This window comes from Haliaeetus albicilla, chromosome 7 (assembly GCF_947461875.1).
Source record: "Haliaeetus albicilla chromosome 7, bHalAlb1.1, whole genome shotgun sequence".
Taxonomy (NCBI): Eukaryota; Metazoa; Chordata; class Aves; order Accipitriformes; family Accipitridae; genus Haliaeetus; species Haliaeetus albicilla.
The window spans coordinates 3030244-3047472 of record NC_091489.1 but is presented as its reverse complement, the minus strand read 5'-3'; the positions used below and the strand labels follow the sequence as shown (position 1 = coordinate 3047472).

General features: G+C 45.5%; 2 protein-coding genes across 5 annotated transcripts; one reads left to right on the top strand and one right to left on the bottom strand.

Annotated features, from left to right (window-relative positions):
• Positions 1-118: 118 nt before the first annotated feature.
• Positions 119-2819, bottom strand: ATP5MC1 (ATP synthase membrane subunit c locus 1). Of its 2 annotated transcripts, none has more exons than XM_069786528.1 (5): positions 2716-2819; positions 2055-2103; positions 1391-1468; positions 940-1115; positions 119-343 (listed from the first exon to the last, which is right to left on the bottom strand). In XM_069786528.1, the coding sequence occupies exons 1-5, from the start codon at positions 2802-2804 to the stop codon at positions 229-231; spliced, it is 507 nt and encodes a 168-aa protein (XP_069642629.1). In that variant the 5' UTR covers positions 2805-2819; the 3' UTR covers positions 119-228. The 2 variants fall into 2 exon arrangements, with proteins under 2 accessions (XP_069642629.1, XP_069642630.1); XM_069786529.1 differs by having other exon boundaries at positions 2641-2741.
• A 757-nt stretch (positions 2820-3576) lies between these two features.
• CALCOCO2 (calcium binding and coiled-coil domain 2) lies at positions 3577-15566 on the top strand. 3 transcript variants are annotated; one of them, XM_069786526.1, is made up of 12 exons: positions 3577-3661; positions 6537-6725; positions 7079-7181; positions 7558-7691; positions 8419-8544; positions 9023-9150; positions 9262-9352; positions 10155-10277; positions 12168-12263; positions 12937-13078; positions 13483-13520; positions 14029-15566. In XM_069786526.1, the coding sequence occupies exons 2-12, from the start codon at positions 6546-6548 to the stop codon at positions 14209-14211; spliced, it is 1344 nt and encodes a 447-aa protein (XP_069642627.1). In that variant the 5' UTR covers positions 3577-3661; positions 6537-6545; the 3' UTR covers positions 14212-15566. The 3 variants fall into 3 exon arrangements, with proteins under 3 accessions (XP_069642627.1, XP_069642628.1, XP_069642626.1); XM_069786527.1 differs by lacking the exon at positions 3577-3661 and adding an exon at positions 4733-4755; XM_069786525.1 differs by lacking the exon at positions 3577-3661 and adding an exon at positions 5597-5693.
• The last annotated feature ends 1663 nt before the right edge of the window (positions 15567-17229 follow it).

Sequence of the window (17229 nt, the reverse complement as noted above, 5' to 3'; positions counted from 1 at the left end):
GCCCCCATACCTGGGTTATCACCCTCTTCAACCAATACATCAACTCACCCACAGACTTCCCCACCACTGGACCAGGACATAAGAAAGAAAAAAAAAATAAAAAAAATAAAACCACCAGTTTATTTAGAGAAATCTTTTCTTTAATTGTCAGTCTGGAACGCTCTGATGGAAGCAGACTCAAACCGCAGAGGACAGAGTGATGGAAGCCGCAGCCAGGACCAGAAGTTGTCACATAGCAAAGAGGATAAGGAATGCCACCATCAAACAGAAGAGACCCATGGCCTCAGACAGAGCGAAGCCCAGGATGGCATAGGAGAAGAGCTGCTGCTTGAGAGATGGATTCCTGTATGTTGTACAAGGAGGAACAAACCAGAGAGAGAAGGAAAAATACAAAAAAGGATCCACAGTGAGAAAAAAAAACCCCACAAACAAACCCCAAACCAGAGCCCGTATCACAGAAAGCCAGGATTATGTCACACAGGCAATGGATTTTGGGGCATAAACCAGTTTTATGGCAGGCAGCCACCGGCTGGAATGAGAAAGCCATCATTTTTCCCTGGTTTTAGCAACATAGACATGTTGAACCCTGAAGGCTAGTTTCACCTGCCCTGGCGGCACCAAGCAATGGTTCCTGCTAATAACTAGTGCTTCATTTCTTCTAGAGGCAGGAAGAGCTCCACAGAGCAGCTGCATCGTTCAGAAGTAAGTATAGGGTGGATTCGAACAATTTAGGCACTTTCTAATTTATTTTAATAGAATCATGGATTATAACAACCATTTTATATCCCAAGGAGGACTGCTTCAGTTAAACACATTTATCTGCTTATATACACTACACATGTAGAGCTGGACATATATTCCAGAGAAAGCTCTACTGATCTACCAAATTTAGTGCTGGAAGAAGGGAATAAATTCAAGCCAGCCTGGCATCTTACTTACCTGGCATAGCCAATGATCAAGCTGCCAAACACCGTCCCAATACCCGCTCCTGAACCAGCCACCCCAACCGTGGCAGCACCAGCACCAATGAACTTAGCAGCAGTGTCAATATCCCTGGAAACAGCACTGGTTTGGAACTCGCGGTGGGTCAGCTGTGGATGGGAAACACCACCTGGCTGCAGGATACAGGAAAAAAAATATGCTAATGACACTTTTAATCATAAATATAAACTTTTTTTTAAATAAAACATTATCAACGTTTACCCTCTACCCAAGGCAGAGCAAAATCAGCCAAGCTTGCAAAGCCGTCACCAATCTGGGCTAGAAACTATGTCCCCATATTAGCCATCCTCTTGATATACAAACTTACTCCATCTCAGGAGAAACCATCACGTATCACAGGCAGCAAGCACAGAAATACAGGGCCCAAGGTGCCACATAAGAGTCTCACCTGTACAGTCTGAACCTCAGGCCTGCTGAAAACAGAGACTGAAACTGGTCTGGCCAGAGCCCTGGAACAGCACCGGAACTGGAGTGAAACACAGACAATTAACTCCTATAATTGGATGTGTCCACACTAACCCTCAGAAAAGAACAGTTATTTTATGAAGAACAGCCTTAGAATTTTTATAAGACATCTCAAGAATGAAACAAGACTAAAAAGCAAAGGCATATGCAACTCTAGGATATTTCTAGTTTAGCCAATTGTATTAAGTCCATGAGTAATACCACCACAGACCACACACTGCAGCATGAGTGTCATATCTGCTACAGCAGTTCAGTCATTGCTACAATTCCATACATTTTCTTCGCAATGCACACCTCGAGAGAAAGAGGTAAAGGAGTGTCTCTGTGATAGTTAACTAATCTTTGGAGAAGCCCTTGGGCCTGCAGTTCAATGCACATCTACTAAGATGGTAGGTATCACCCTCCGGTCACCAGAGGTCACCTTGTTTCCCCTCCTTGTTAAATCCACAGTAAAACAAATCCACATGAGCCCACCTCAGCTGAGGGCGTCCAGGACAGCATTTTGAACCAAGCATCACACAGAAAGACTTAACAATCATGTATCCCCACTAAGTATTACTGAACTCTTCTGAAGAAAGGAGACTTACCACAGCTGGAGAGCTGAGGAGAGCCAGAGGAGCCTGCATTTTGCTTAACCTATTACAAATACAGACAAAAAGAAAAAGGAAATGGGAATCCCAACGCTATTGCCGCCAGCCAACACCCCCCTCTCGGGACTGACAGAAAACACGTCTATCTGCAACCCCGTCCCTCCGCTGTGCCCGAGGCTTTTCCCCACCGCCCCCACGCACGGCTCCGCGTCCTCCCTCCCCGCCGCCCTCCCTCCGTTAATCCTCCTTTGGGCCGCTCCCCAGGGCTGCACATTTTTGCCTTCCCCGACACGGTCGAACCCCCCCCCCCCCCCAAGACCCAACCAAGCCCACCCGAACCCCGGGGAGGGGGGAATGCGTGGGGACAGCGGAAGCGCCGACGCTTGTCGCACTCTCCTCAGCTGCCTCCTCCCAGCGAAGGGCACCGGCACGGCCGGGTACCGACCCCCACCGGCCGCCGGGGCCCAGCGATACCCCGCGGCCGGTAGAGCCTCCCCCGCTAACCGGCGAGGGCAGAGAGGAGACCGCGGTGGCCCAGAGGGAGGTGAGGGGAAGGCAAAGCCGGGCTGAGAGCGGGACCCACCTCCGCGGGGTCCGCTCGGGCCTGAGGCGGCGGCGGCGGCTGTGAGAGAAACTCAGCGCCCCCGCCCCCACTCACCTTGCCGTGTCCCTCCAGCGTCCTCCGCACTCATTGGCTGCCGCCGCGCAGGGCGCGCGGCATCCTGGGACAATATCCGCGCTTCCCATTGGCTGCGGAGGAAGGAAGCACCTCCCACTAGCGTCCGGGAGAGCGCAAAAGGGGCGGGAGGGCGGTGGCGCTACGCGGGGTCATCATTGGTTAGGTAATTACGCGGCGTGGTTGCTGATTGGCTGGAGGTCTGGAGAGGGGGGGTCTGCCAATGGACCGTGAGGCTCTCCTTGCAACCATAGAGGTTACCATAGAGGCGGGGGAGTGATGGCGGCGGGGTGGGCCCGGCCGCCCCGGCACCCGCCCCGCCCCCGTTCTGAGTCTCTCCTAAAAGATCATTTTGAACGTTTAAACGTTTTCCTGTGGTTTATTAAAGCGCCAGGTTCAGCCGTGGCCGAACGTCCCCGGAATCGAGGTTTAGTGCCCCCGCCCTCCCTCCCCGGTGGAGGGGGATCGCCGCCCGGCCGTGGTGCAGGGCCAAGGCCCGGCTCCCTGCCCCGTTACCGGCAGCCTCAACCGCTGGGGACCACCGTTGCGTGAGCCGAGGGGAGGTGAGCCCTCCCGAGGCCTCCGGTGCCCCGGAGGAGGAGAGCGGTCCGTTACCGGGACTTTTAAATTCCCGCTTTGCCAAATTCCCTGAGCTTTTACCCACCTCCCTCCCTCCCCCAGGGCAACCGGCCCCTGCATCCCCGGTTTCTCCTCACCCCCGCAACCGGAGCGCCGGTAGGGAAAGGCGGTACCGGGGCTGGGGCATGGGGGGGGGGGACAAAGAACGACACCCCCGCACCGAACTACAAGTCCCAGCAGTGCGGCCGGGGCCGCCCAGGGGAGGTATCCCGGGGATGGGGGGGGGGCTCCGCCTTTTCCTGGTCCTCCGCCTCCTCGCAGCCCCGGAGGTTTGCAGCCGTGCTTTTCGGTGAGTGAGGCGGGGGACGGTGGTGATGGGGTCCCGTATACCCCCCTACCGGGGCCGTACGGGGGGGCTGGGCCGGGGCTGCCCCGCTGCGAAGCGGCGGCGACACTTTCACTTTCGTTTTTTGATGGCGGAGCCCGGGGTGCCCAGCCTGGGGGGGGGGGGACGGGGACAGCCCGGTCCGCTCCCCGCCCTCCGCCGGGACCCCACGTACGGGGATGCGAAGGGGGACCCCCCCGTGGCACACGCTGCCGGCGGCGAGGGGGGGCTGCCCGGTTCATCCGGTGTCCAACGGCGGCTGGAAGTTGGTCTCGCTTGGGAAGGGGGAATTCCTGTATTTCTACATCATGGGGACGCTGCAGGTTAATGCAAGAAGAAAACAGCAACGGCGAAAGAAAAGGAAAAAAAACAGAGAGTCCCTGGAGAGAGCCTGGGCCGTGAACACGAGGAAGCGTTATTTATTCCGCTCTGCTCCCTGTGAGCTGCAATCATCCCTCGTTAGCTCAGCCCCGGGCTGGGACTGCCCGGGAAGCATTAACACCCCGAAGGTGTGGCTGTTCCCTTCTCCTCGGGCGGCAGCAGCCTGGCAGGGCCCCTCCTGATGACTTAAGAGCTGTTGGCGCAACAAAAATATGAACGTTAATAAAATGTCCTCGCCCGTCTACTAACTGTTGTGTTTTCCTGGACGTGAACTGCAGACTCTGCTATCAGCACAACTTCGCACTGCCTCTGCATTTGTTTTCCTTCAAGATCACATGTATTTTCACCAAAGCCAACGGTTTGTTTTTTGTTTTTTGTTTCGTTTTTTTTTTTCAGCAGAATGCGTTGTTTTGCTGCATCCAGACACTGATTCTTCATTTTCTTTGCAAATTAATTTTAACCCTTGTGGCAGCAAGGGCTCATGTCCTGTCCCAAAGCAATGCAATAATATGATTAACGTGCTGTCCTTAGATTTATTTTCTTTTTTTTTTTTCTGTCTTTTTCTGTCTGGTGGCTGTCAAGTGGTCCCTGGTGTTCAGGAACTGCAAATCATAAGGCTTATAAGGCACATCAGGGTAGGAAAGTTTGACATCAGCCAGAGAAAGACTGAGGCTTAGGTGAGTTGCACGCCATTTCCTACACTTTACTGAGATAACTAAAAGTGAAACTACAACCCTGGATGTCCTGGAGGATTGCACCACATCCATTTCTAGGGTCTGACCTGCCTTCCGCTCCCAGCAGGATGAATTCTGAATCCTCCCAAGGCAGCCTGTGTCAGTGCAGTTATTGCTGCTCTTTCCAGCTGTGGATGCCTTTTCCTTTGCAAGCACAGCCCCACAATCCCCATCTAAACTTCTGCCTGATTTTCAGGCTATTTTTGGCACAGAATACAGACAATCTCCTTGGTGACACAAAAAAAATAAAGCAGGGTTCCAAAGAGTTCATTTCCATGTGAAACTTCTGGATTGGAGATGACCTGAAATGCTCCAGGTGGGATGGTTGTTCACGATGAACTTTCCCTCTGTTCTGAGGTCAGTCCTCGCTCGCTGCTGCTGTCACTAAGATCAGCTGAGAAGGTTCTGCTTTGGATTCCTGGAATTGAATTGTCCAGGACTGGCAGCAGGGTTTTCTCAGCAATGATCTGCCCCTTGACAGATTGCCAGGGCTGAAGCCTGGCTGCCTTCAAGACATAGTGGCAAAGAGAGTAATTTAGTGTTCTGTTTCCAGTCCTGCCTAGGCTCCTGGCAGTTTAGATACTGTTTTGATCGATGCACCCACTACAGATTTATGTTGTGTGATTTGTAGTGTCACAATGCAGTGCAAAGCTTTCTGTATAGATAACTCATGCAAAAGCTTTAATGCTATTTTTTGACCCTGCTGTCATGCAACATATTCATTTCGATACTGAGAATCATCTTGCGGTTTCAGCATAGCAGTCATGAGTAGCAAGGCTATAATAGCCTCATGACACAGGCTTGTGAGACAGAACTACGACGACCTGCCTAACCAGGATCTCCTCCGTTTGTGCTCTTCCATGGGAGCTGAGCTTAGCAAGGTACCTCTCTTCCCGTGGAGTCAGGAAGTTGGAAGACAAAAGATACTGTATTTGGAGGTCAAGTCATTGCGTTGGATTTGAATGCAGAAAGGAAGGAGGCTGCTGAGTTTGCTTATCACCAGCATGAGTGTGTCTTGTGTGTCTTGCCACAGTCAGCCCGTGAAGGTGGAGTGTGGTAGGGCTGGGAGTGCACGAGTCTTGGAGCTCCCAGCATGATAGATTGTAAGCTGCTGTTTTCATCTTGTACTACTGTCGGAGCATTTCACTGATGGAGTGAAACCTCTGTTCTTCTCAAGCAATGTGCTAGTCTCCAGATTTCAGAAGAGCTACATATGGTAGGGATGTGCCTGGAGTGTCAAATCACATTAAAAACTTGATGTGAGGCTGCATGTGGGGACAGCGGCATTCCAGCAGGGTCTTCAAGCATGGGATCCCACCAGCAGGCACGTGTGCTCCTGCTGCTACAAGGCACCACTGCAGATCTGTAGGATAGTCAGCGGGTCTGGTTCCTGGGGTCCCACGCAGGAGAGGGGCTGCCGTGCCATACTGGCAGCCTCAGAGCACCAGGCACCATGGCTGGGAAGCAGCAGTCAGATGAGAGTCCTACATGTGTCTGCTAAAGAGGTTCTGCAAGCTGCCGCAGATGACAGGAGCAGCCTGGCCACGGTGGCAGGGACACCAATGAGCTCGTGTGCCTTGCTGAGAAACCTTGGTGTGTGCGTAGGGGGTTTTGGACCTCACAGCTACGTCATTCCCAAGTGTAGCTCTTCATACCCTTCACAGACACAACTATGTTGGCAGCATCTGAAGATGAGATAATCCCCTTATTCTTTCCTCCTGTAGACTTCCACAATGGACGAGACCGCAGACGAGCCTCCCACCTCCGCTGTCCTCTTAGACAACTGCCACTTCTCCCAGGTCATCTTTAACAATGTGGAGAAGTTTTATGTTCCTGGAGGAGATGTAACATGTTATTATACCCTCACACAGAACATCATTCCTCGCAGGAAGGACTGGGTGGGCATCTTCCGGGTAAGTGAATGCTGTGAAAACAGATGTGCCAAGTATGAGAAAGCAGCAGCAGGCAGAAACAAACAGCTTGGGCTTTGATAGAACAGGGTTGGGGAATTTTTTTCAGTAATAACCTTGTGTAATAGAACATCTTTATTGTGCCTAGGGACAAAGTACTAGACCTGTTGTGACCCAAACAGCTTCAAGGCTTATCAAACACTCTAATTATCCTTTCATGCATAGACCACAACTCTTAGAAGTCAAGATATCAATGCAGAAGTCCTCCCAGTAACTGATCTATGTGGAAATACAGTCCCAATACCATAGGATAAACATGAACTCTGTGATGCCATATAACAATTTTGCTGTTGCAGGTGGGATGGAAAACAACCCGGGAATATTACACATTCATGTGGGCTCCTTTGCCCAATGATGTCCACAGTGACACCGCTGTGCAGCAACAGATCCAGTTCAAAGGTGAGTCGGGAGCTTGCATCACTTGGGGAATGTATGTGCATGTGCATACACAGGCACACACACACAGACTCCCATTTTGCTACCACTAATGAGCACTACATTCGGAATTACAGAATATCTGTAGGACCATGCTTTGGGAGACTTATTTCAAATCCCATAATAAATCACAAAATTTTGAACATGTTAAATTCTGCCATCCTGACTGAGTGATATGGTTTGTGTTCCTATCGCTGGCACAAGGGATTACTAAAGGTGCAGGAACAATACTGAACTAGGATGTCTCAGTTTTCTGAGGTCCTCACTTTCTGTGCTATGTAGTTAAGAGTCTTAAATAATTAGAAGCTGCATATAATGGGGTTGTTGTGTTTGTCTGAAGCTTACTACCTACCGAAAGATGATGAATACTACCAGTTCTGCTACATCGACCAGGATGGCGTGGTCCGTGGAGCCAGTGTGCCTTTCCAGTTCAGAGCAGAGACTGAGGATGATATCCTGGTGGTTACCACACAGGTATGTGTCCTCTCTTCCCCTGCTCTTTACTCCTTGTGCTTTTATTGGCATATGCTCACTGCTAACATGGAGTGATCCAGTAGACTGGATGCCAAGCTAGAACTCAGCAGACTTGGATTCTATTCTTGGCTTTGCTACTGATCTGTCACACAAATTTGGGCAGCCTTTATTTCTCTACCTGCCATTTATCACTTAGATTGTGAGCTCTTTGTAACGGGGAGTGACTTAGACATAGTGTTTCAGGGCATTTTGAATATCTTTAAATGAAAATGTCATTTTCATGGAAACAGCCTGCCATTAGATGGGAGTAAGAGCATGCACATGGACAATAATTGCAGTGCTGTGAAGTCAAGCACTCTTATTTTGCAGTGTCTTGTGTGCAGCCCTTTTGTTAATGGCACAACTGCACACGTGGTCCTAACCTAACAAACTGGAAAAAGCCTCAAAGCTCTGCCTCTGCTGACTTCTGCGGTCACAGAAGGCATTGAGCATCTCCAAAGATCAGGGGTAGTATGTGCTCAGTATTCAAGAACTGGGTCGATGGTCAGCTTTGGACGCACTGGGGAGAGTGAAGTAGCAGTCTGGTCTGTGCTAGCAGTGAAAGCACGGGGAGGTACACAGTGTTCCCTTTTGCAGAGCTCATCTTTCTTTGCTCTTCACACTGTGCCATTTGGAATGTAGCTTTTCAGTGCTTCTGTTATGACCAAACAACTTTGTGGCTTGCCAGGGAGAAGTAGAAGAGATTGAACTACAAAACAAAAATTTGCGTAAAGAAAACAAGGAGCTGAAAGCAAGCTGTGCAAGTCTCCAGAAACAAAACATGGATCTACAGGAAGACCTCAAGAAGACACAGGTAAACAAAAAAGTTAATATATTAAGTCAGAAGCTTTAAGTCTGAAAGATGAAGAGGGACTGAGTCAGGTCTTGTTCCACTGTGTGCTTCCAGGAGAAAATTAAAGAGGTTTCTCCCCACGTTATCTGTTTAATCCTTTACCAAACTGTACCACACCTTTACTGTGATAAGAACAATAATGATGAACAAGAGACATCTTCAGACACAGGAGTCAGGAACTTATGGGAAGTGTTCAAAAATGTTCTATAGGCTGTCCTGAAATCTCATTATCATTATCTTTTCCTCCTTCAGTTTTGCTCAGGACTTAATATAAATGAAATAGGGTCTGAAAGAGTAGTCAGGATGCAAAGGAGAGAGTTTCCTCCTTCAGATGGGCTGCCTGGAAGTGTTGCATTTGAGGGGTTTTGCAGCTCCAGTGCAGAGCAGGACTATTGCTTTGGTCCTGTTTACCTCTCGTTGACCTCACTGTGATTTTCAGGAGCTGCAGAATAGTTTAGAGTCTCTAAGGAGCAACACAGAGACACTGGAGCTGGAGCTGAATTCCCTGAAAAAGGAAAATAAACATCTAAAGGAGCTGGATGACTGCAGAGAGGCAGAATTGCACCAGTAAGTGTATTTACAGCATATCTCAAACCAGGATTTCATGTAAGCACCTTGCCTTTATGGATTAAATTTCCATTGGTGAAAGTATGGTGTGTTTTGATTTGTTCTGAGTAGACTCAAAGAACAACTTCAGAATGTGACCTCTGACAAGGAACGCCTGGAAACCAGACTGAAAACAGCCCTGGATCACATGGACCAGCTGCAGGTAGCAAACATGTAGCTGCCCTCCTTTGCTTTTATGAACTGTCTCTGGTGGAATCACTTTCCCTCTGACAGAGAACTGAGCTGTCTTGAGCAAGTGTGTGGTGTATGAGTTTCTTTTTTGATTACGTGAGTTCTTTAAGAAAATGTCAACCTTTGATATGATTTGACCTCCAGGAAACCTCAAAAAAGCTGTATTCTGGAAGGAAGGGTAGAGGGGGATGTGCTAAGAGAAACTGTAAGGATTTTATTTCCTAAAAACATCCCCTTTGTCGGCTCATTAAGTTGGCCAAAATCAGACTGTTGTTTACCTCCTGCTAGCTAAGGATCCAGGCAGAAAACACTTGTGTTTTGAAAAAGATTCTAAAATTATGTTCAGTACTCGGGTGAAAACAAGACTTCTAGCTGGGAGGTATGTAAAGAGAGAAGGTAGGCTGAAAATAGCTTGTTTGTTAGGTCTGGGACATGGGAAACCCAGAACAATGGGCTAACCATCTGGCTATAGAGTCTCTGTTTTTCTCTTTGTTCTCTGACTTTCCAGACTAGAAGTGTCATGTTGAAACTTAGAGAGCTCTTCAGAGAATGTAGGAATGAATACTGTGTTCTGACGAATACATTAGCTCCAGTATATCCCCATGTAACTATCCTCAGTTTCTACAAAGGTTTTAATGGAAAAACGTTTACAGAAAAAAAAAATTTAAGCAGCCACGGGTTCTGGAGCTTTGCCTTCTGTGACAAAAGGTGCCTGTGCTCCTCACTCAGAGCTGTTCGATTTTGACTTCTTGCACACTCTTCTTTCTCCCTAGTCTCAAGTGTTGAGTTATGAGAAAGAAGTGGAAAACCTATCTCATACCGACCATGACAAGACAGAGCAGCTTGAAAGTTTAAAGGAAGAGAATCGCCAGTTACGCATGACTAGAACTCAACAGGTAAGGCCTTCCCTGAGCATCACGGTGCTTGGGGGTGCCAGGGCAGAGAGGCTGAGGTGTCCTTGGCAGTGATCACGTTCAAATATTGCTCAATCTTACGAGAATTTAAGGAAATGCATGACAGAAAGAGAAGTGTCCATGGTGGCATGGGTGTCCACATAGATGGTTCTGTGAACACACCATCTGACAGATTCTTATAGTATACATACATTCTTATAGTATGCACATATGTTTTAGTTTTGGAAGAAACATCTGTATAATTAGACATGTAATTCTGATTCTCTGTAGCAGGAAAATTCAGTCTCGATCTCTTTTGAGTCAGCTCAAGGGATAAAGTAAATCAGTGGGAATTCAGGATTCATATTTGGCTAATTGCAAATCGTTGCATCCCAGCAAAATTGTTTCAGGACTGGGCCTTATGGGTAAATAAAACAAGTTACCCTAAATCTGCCCCAACTATATGCTGTTAATTTTACCTCCAACAGAAAGCTGACTAGTAACTGGTGTGAGGCAGCAACCTTGCTGGTCTTCTCTCTGTTGATGTTTTTGTCTCTTTCTCGTCTTTAATATCTCAAATTTGGCATTTTGTAATCAATAAAATAGATGCAATATGCTCAGAATGCACCAAAAAAAGCTGTAAACAATACAAAGTTTCTGTTCTGTAGTTTGGTGCTCTGCCCCACATCCTTCTCCAACACCTCTTTGCAGCTCTGCTTGTGAAAAGCTGGGATTTCTGTGCAGAAGGAGCAAAATAAGGAGCTTGAACATTGCAAGGAAAACTTGAAGGGGTCGGAGGCCAAACTCTCACTTTGTCTGTCCCACTGTCTGCAGAATGAGCAGGTGCCCAGCATTTCTGGCAGTGCAGCTGGGGAGATGGTCCCAAAAGTGCTGAGCACAGAGCTCTGCTGTATTATATGGAACCGGCTGGTACCTGTGTGGGGGAGCTGAGACTCACTGACAGCACTGTTTTCCAGCTTCTTTCGATTTGCAGAACCGTCACAATTTCCCTATGATGTTGCAGATGACTATGTGTATAACAAATTTAAGTTTATGGACAAAAGGCTTGCTTTTCTTAGGTAGCTTCTGCAGACCTTTTAGAAGTAATACACAAACCTCAGCACTGGAAATCACTCCTTGAAGGAATGTGAAGGATATAAAAGAAAAAGGCAGCATGCTGTGGTGTTTCTTTCTACTGAAGAAACCATCATTGGCAATGACTGAGGCCGCCACTTCATCTTTAGCCTGTTGCCCTAAGTGACCTTCTAAAGGTGCTTCTCTCTGTATGTGCTACTCAGGAAGCTTTTGGAGGCTCTACTTTCACTTTGGCATTGAAAATTAGATGCCTAAAATAGATGGTGTGATTACCTCTGCTGTGATACCAAATGTTCAGGATTCTTAGAGTGATACTTTGAGAATGACTGCAGAATCCCTAAGTACTCTAGCTTATCTAATTTACTGATATAATTCAAGAGTCAGCTACAAGATTAATTCCTAAGGATGTACTGGCTGTCCACCGTCAATGCAAGTCTCACAGCATCAGGAAACCTGGCAGACTTGGATAGCTCTCACCTGTCAGGGTGGATTTTTCCACTGTATGAATTCCTTTTCTTCAGCCTCCCTCTTTGTTTGACCTGTCATGTGTTCCCTTCGGAGGTCATGTGTCATCTCTCATGTTGTAATGAAAATGCACAGCATAAGTGAGTGGTGACATGGAGGTATCCTAGGTGACAAACTATGAAATGGTAAGACTCCTATTAGAAGTGAAGGGTTATTTATTGGTCATAAATGCAGCATGAGGCACCTAGTATATGACAGCTCCGGTGCTTGGAGCTGTCATCGTTTTGTTTGCCAGTTTCCCATGATTTACCAAATAACACTCTTCCTTCATAGCAACAAAACCATGACTTGATGAAAGAACTTGAGGAGCAGAAGCATTTGTTTCAGATTCTACAGGCAAAAAAGAATGAAGCTGATGAGGAAAATCAGGTGAGAATTTGGCACAACTCCCTCGCTTTTCTCCTGTATTGAATATGACACTAATGTCTCAGTCCAGTGTTCAGTTCCATTAACCCTTCTACCAAACGGATCACTAGGATCTACCAAACGGATCACCTAGATCACTAGGTCTGCAGGCACCTACAAATGACTCTGTGCATACACTTGCAGTATGTTGTTGCTGCCACATCTGTACAGCCTAAGAGGAAGGGTCCAAAAACTTGCACCTTTTTCCCCCACCACAGAATAGACTGGTTTACCCATAATAGCATGGGGATTTTCAAAAACTCCTAATGTTAGCTTAATTCTGACACCACTGAAATGAATGGACTTACTCATTTAAATGGACATAGCCTTTTTGTCCGGTCTAAGCAATGGCTGCTCAGTTTTGTTCCTTACTCTGCATGACTTCATGATAATCTTTTGTCTTTTAAAGTGTATTACTCTGTTGTGATCATCTTGTCTGCCTTTCCGAGCAAGCCACAGAATAGATCCTTGCCCTTCCTTACCTCACTTTCCCCTTTGGTCAAGCAGCTACCTAAAAGAAGTTCAGAGCAATTTTCATTTGATATAAGAGGATCTATGTTAGTGCAAAGTATGACTTTTCTCTGAAATGGTCTCCTGAGCTTCTGGAAATTCATTCTGCCTTTCTGTCCCTTTGCAGAAACTCAGGAAAGAGAATGACGGACTCCTGAGGCATCTCTCGCAGGCTAGAGAGTTTTCTCCCTTCTCTGTTGTTTCACAAGCTCAAGCTCCAATTCCAGCTCCTGGAGTAGGAGGCCTTCTGTTTGGAAATCCATATTGTGGTGAGATTACTTGGCATTCTATCTGAAACCACAAATACATGGCAATTAAAGTCTCAGCAAATTATCCTCCCTCTCAAATTGAATGCTGTAAAAAAGACATTATTAGCAGCACCTCTGTGCAGCTTTACATGTGTGCAGATGACTTGGCAGCTGCGAAATGCTGCCAGGTGTTAAGAGTTGACTTAAGTGATCAGCTGTCTGTTCATTTTCTGCCAAGAGAGACAACTATTAGCTGGTTTATTCAGCTGTGAGACAGCTAGTTCTGTGGCTTATGTCCAGTTTCCGTAGTCCTAAATACAGAGGTTTAGATCCAGAGCCACATCCTCATGTTTCAAGAATTACTAGTTATCAGCACATTACATTGTTAATCATTTTGCTGTGGCTAAATTGACTTCTTTTTCCAGCTACAGGAACAAACCTGGGGGCAGGAGCTGCAGACATAGTAAGTAAAGAGGACACGACTGGACATGAATTAGTGGTTTGAAACAAAAAGCTCCAAGTTCAGTTCTGTAGCCAATTGTCTACTTAACTGGTTGAGTCCCAGTAAGATAGCGGACAACGAAATGGAGCCATATATGCTTAACACGTAGAATTAATACGAGTTATACGTCTTAAGGGAGAGAAAGGAAACTCTGTTGACCTTAATCTTTAAGGACCAGCTCTTGGCAGCACCTAATGTCAAAATGAGCAGCATGCAGCTGCTAAATACCTTATTTCAATTTGGAGACATGGACATGTGCAATGTAGGATGGAAAGTTAAGAGTACCTCTCAGAAGCTCTTGACTTTGAAGTGCTATTTAGAGAAGCCTGGAGACATTTGAAAACTTGAGAGTGTTAGAAGTCAGAGAGACTTATCCAAAAGTGATAATACCTGGCTACTAAACTTTTCTGTTTCTTCTCTTTGAATATAATTTTTAAACTGACTTTATTTGCATTGCTTTGTACTTCAGCCTTCTCTAAGGAAATGCCCCATGTGCAATGAAGTATTTCCTGAAGATATTGAAACAAGTCAGTATGAGGCCCATGTGCAGAGCCATCTTCTGGAGTGCTCACTCTGCAATGAGACCTTTGAAAAGTCCAATAAGCAGGTGTTTGAGGACCATATCTTTTGTCATGGATTGGAAGAATTCTGAATCCGTATCTGCTCTGTAGAATAGGTGGCAGAGGCCGCAGTATAGAATAGACCAAAATCACTGTCTAGGCTTAATTCATGCTAAGATCACCCAGACAAGACTGACTATGCCACTAGTACTGTAATTCTGAGCTTTCTGTTCCATGCAGCATATGACCAGCACATAAATCAGGTCAGACATCCACATCCTGAAACTGAATAACCATCATCAAACTTAAGTCCTCTGTCTTGGATCAAGTATATCTGCTTGTTAAATGAGTTACAAATCCTATAATTAGTAATTTAGTTGATTGTGGTACCAGTTCTTTAGAACAGGATTGGCCACGTAACTGTTCATTCAGGTAGGGATCCAAGTGATGGGATGTAGTACAGCAGTTTTCTGTACTTGGCTGATACATCCCTATTATAATGGTTTTGTTCTTTAATATAGCACTGTGATTGCTAACCAAAGACTGGAAACATTGTATAATCTTTCAGGATCACACCTTCAGTCCTGCTCAGCTTCTGGAATGCAGAATGAATTAATAATAAGTAAAAAGGTCTAAATAAAAATATATCTCTTCTTTCACCGTCAGTCATAAAGCAAGTGAAAGATACATATTTATAAGGAGACCAACTACCTGTTTGCAGATCTGAAGGTCTAGGGCCCTCCTTCCAGCAAAGTAGGCAGCACGGCTTATTCTAGGATGAGGCACGTGCAGTTCTCTCCATCCGTCTCAGGATGAGGAAAACCTGAAATTTCTGAAACAGGGAAGGTCGGTATGGCATGGAGCCCATAGAAAAGCAGTAGCTGAGTTGTCTTGGCAGCACAGAGAATAAATGGTCTCAGTCAGAAACTGGGCATCCTCATTTAAAGGAAATTATTAATTCAGATTATTTCTTTTTTATGTTTCTAAACCTTCTTGATTTAACAAGAAGAGCCTGTTCTCAATCCAAAACATTGTGATTCAAAACTAAGTGCCTTGGGATATTACAATGCTTTGTGCACAGATTATCCAGTTACTATTTTTATTTCTGCTTCGCATTTTCAATTTACAATTAAGAGCTTTTCTTTCCACGCAAACACAAATGGGGAAAGGTTTATTATCCAGATGTATTAGTCTGTGTTTCCTGCTGAATATCTGAAGCAATAGAAAATCCTAAGAAGTTTACATAGAGTTTTAAGAATATTTAGAGTAACAAAGACTTCAAAATGTTTTACGCTTTTGATTCTACACAAACTTTTTATCAGTCTAGGTTTAAATAGAGTATTTCTGTCCTGAGATGTACTATACTGGTAAGCATTATTTAAAAAAACGGTAAAAGAAAATATCAGCAAACAGAAATAAAAGCTATATGGAGAAAATCTTTGAAAAATATGGCTATGTCTGTTCATTCTTAAAGAAATAAGTTGGAGGAATTGATGGGGTCTTAAGGGAGCTATTTGCAGGCTTTCAATTACTTGCTGAAGCTTCTAACAAAGTACTTAAAGCACCTCTCTGACTAACTTTTAGCATGCAACATGGTATCCCTATGGGTAGTGAGACTGTTTCTGTTTAACAGAAAGCACCTATTTAAGTGGTTGATCCACAGTGGCTCCTCACAGCATGGGAATGCATCATGAAGGCCAAAGGATAGTATGGGATAATAAGAACGAATCAGGAAACTAAAATGAGCTGTATGGGATCTGTTTGTTTATATCCATTCCCAGTAGCACTGATCTAAAAACCTAGAGCTGTCTGAATTTCTTCTGTGTCATAGGAACGTTCAGCATATCAACACCTTTTTTCCTTAGGCTAGGAGAAAAAGCTGAAAACCTCCTCACTCGGGATGATAAAATATTATTTTAAAAATACTTGGTTTTGTACATGTTTTGACATTATTGATTACTATCGTATATCTCAACATTCCTGGCGTAGCTTTATCCCATTTTTGACAATCAAACATTCCATCAAAATGAGGCTGATTTTTAACTGAACACTTGTTTCCTCAGGAAAACTCCCATTGTTTTTCAAGAAAATGCATTCCCCCCCCCCACCTTTTCCCATACGTCCTCATTCTAAGTTACATTTTTCTTCCTTTTACTGCTTTGCACCTTGACAGCAGCAGATCACATGTGGAGAGACACAAAAACAATTTTTACTGGTAGTTCACCCAAATGCCAGTTATCAGACCTCTTTGCTTTCTACACTATTGCTAGTACTGGCTTTAGCGGCTCATATCCTAAAGCCAAACCCAGTCACTTGGGGTTAGAGTTCTGTCACAATGCTGCCTACATCCTTGAGCTATGGGTGCCAAGTGTCGGTGCCCCCGAATTGCCTCTCCATCCCTTTTACACGGGTACCTATCATTTTCCACTTGCTTGCTCCTATCATTTCTACAAATCTCGGAGCCTATGTTGAGGTGCTGGCCCTGGGACACAGGCAGCAAGCGGGTGACCGGCAGAGGGGGTCAGACCGCAATAAATCTCATGAGGATGCTGGCTTTTTGAAGTATTTTAAGGTATGTCATTTTTTCTTCTGTAATAATGACACAGATTCAGACTCCCAGCCATATACTTTGGCCTGATACAGGTCATACCTTCCCTATCCTGGGCAGCCAGGGACCAATTTACCCCTAAGCACAAATTACACCATATATTTTCTGACCAAGTTTTCATTTTGCTTGTAATTTACAGCATTATTTATGTTACTGCTGCATTTAGCCTTTGGAATCATAAGAGGTTTCAATCCTATCTCAATTTTATAGTTTAATACAGAAGTAGCTCAAATGGCTGATAATTAGATATAGTTATACTTTGGATGAGATCCAGTATTACATTGATATGTATTGGATAAGGACCTTGAAATAAATTTTCAAAAGGCACAGTAGGGGTTTGGCACAATTTGTACCCGAACTCATGTAGCATCTGAATGGGCATTCATTAGAAATGTATCTAAAAGGAAGAAGTCATACTTTGTGGGCCAAATCTCTGTGAATATATATCTTTTTAGACCTTTACAGAGCTAATCAGTTTGGTCCAGCTTAGGAACTGGCCTGG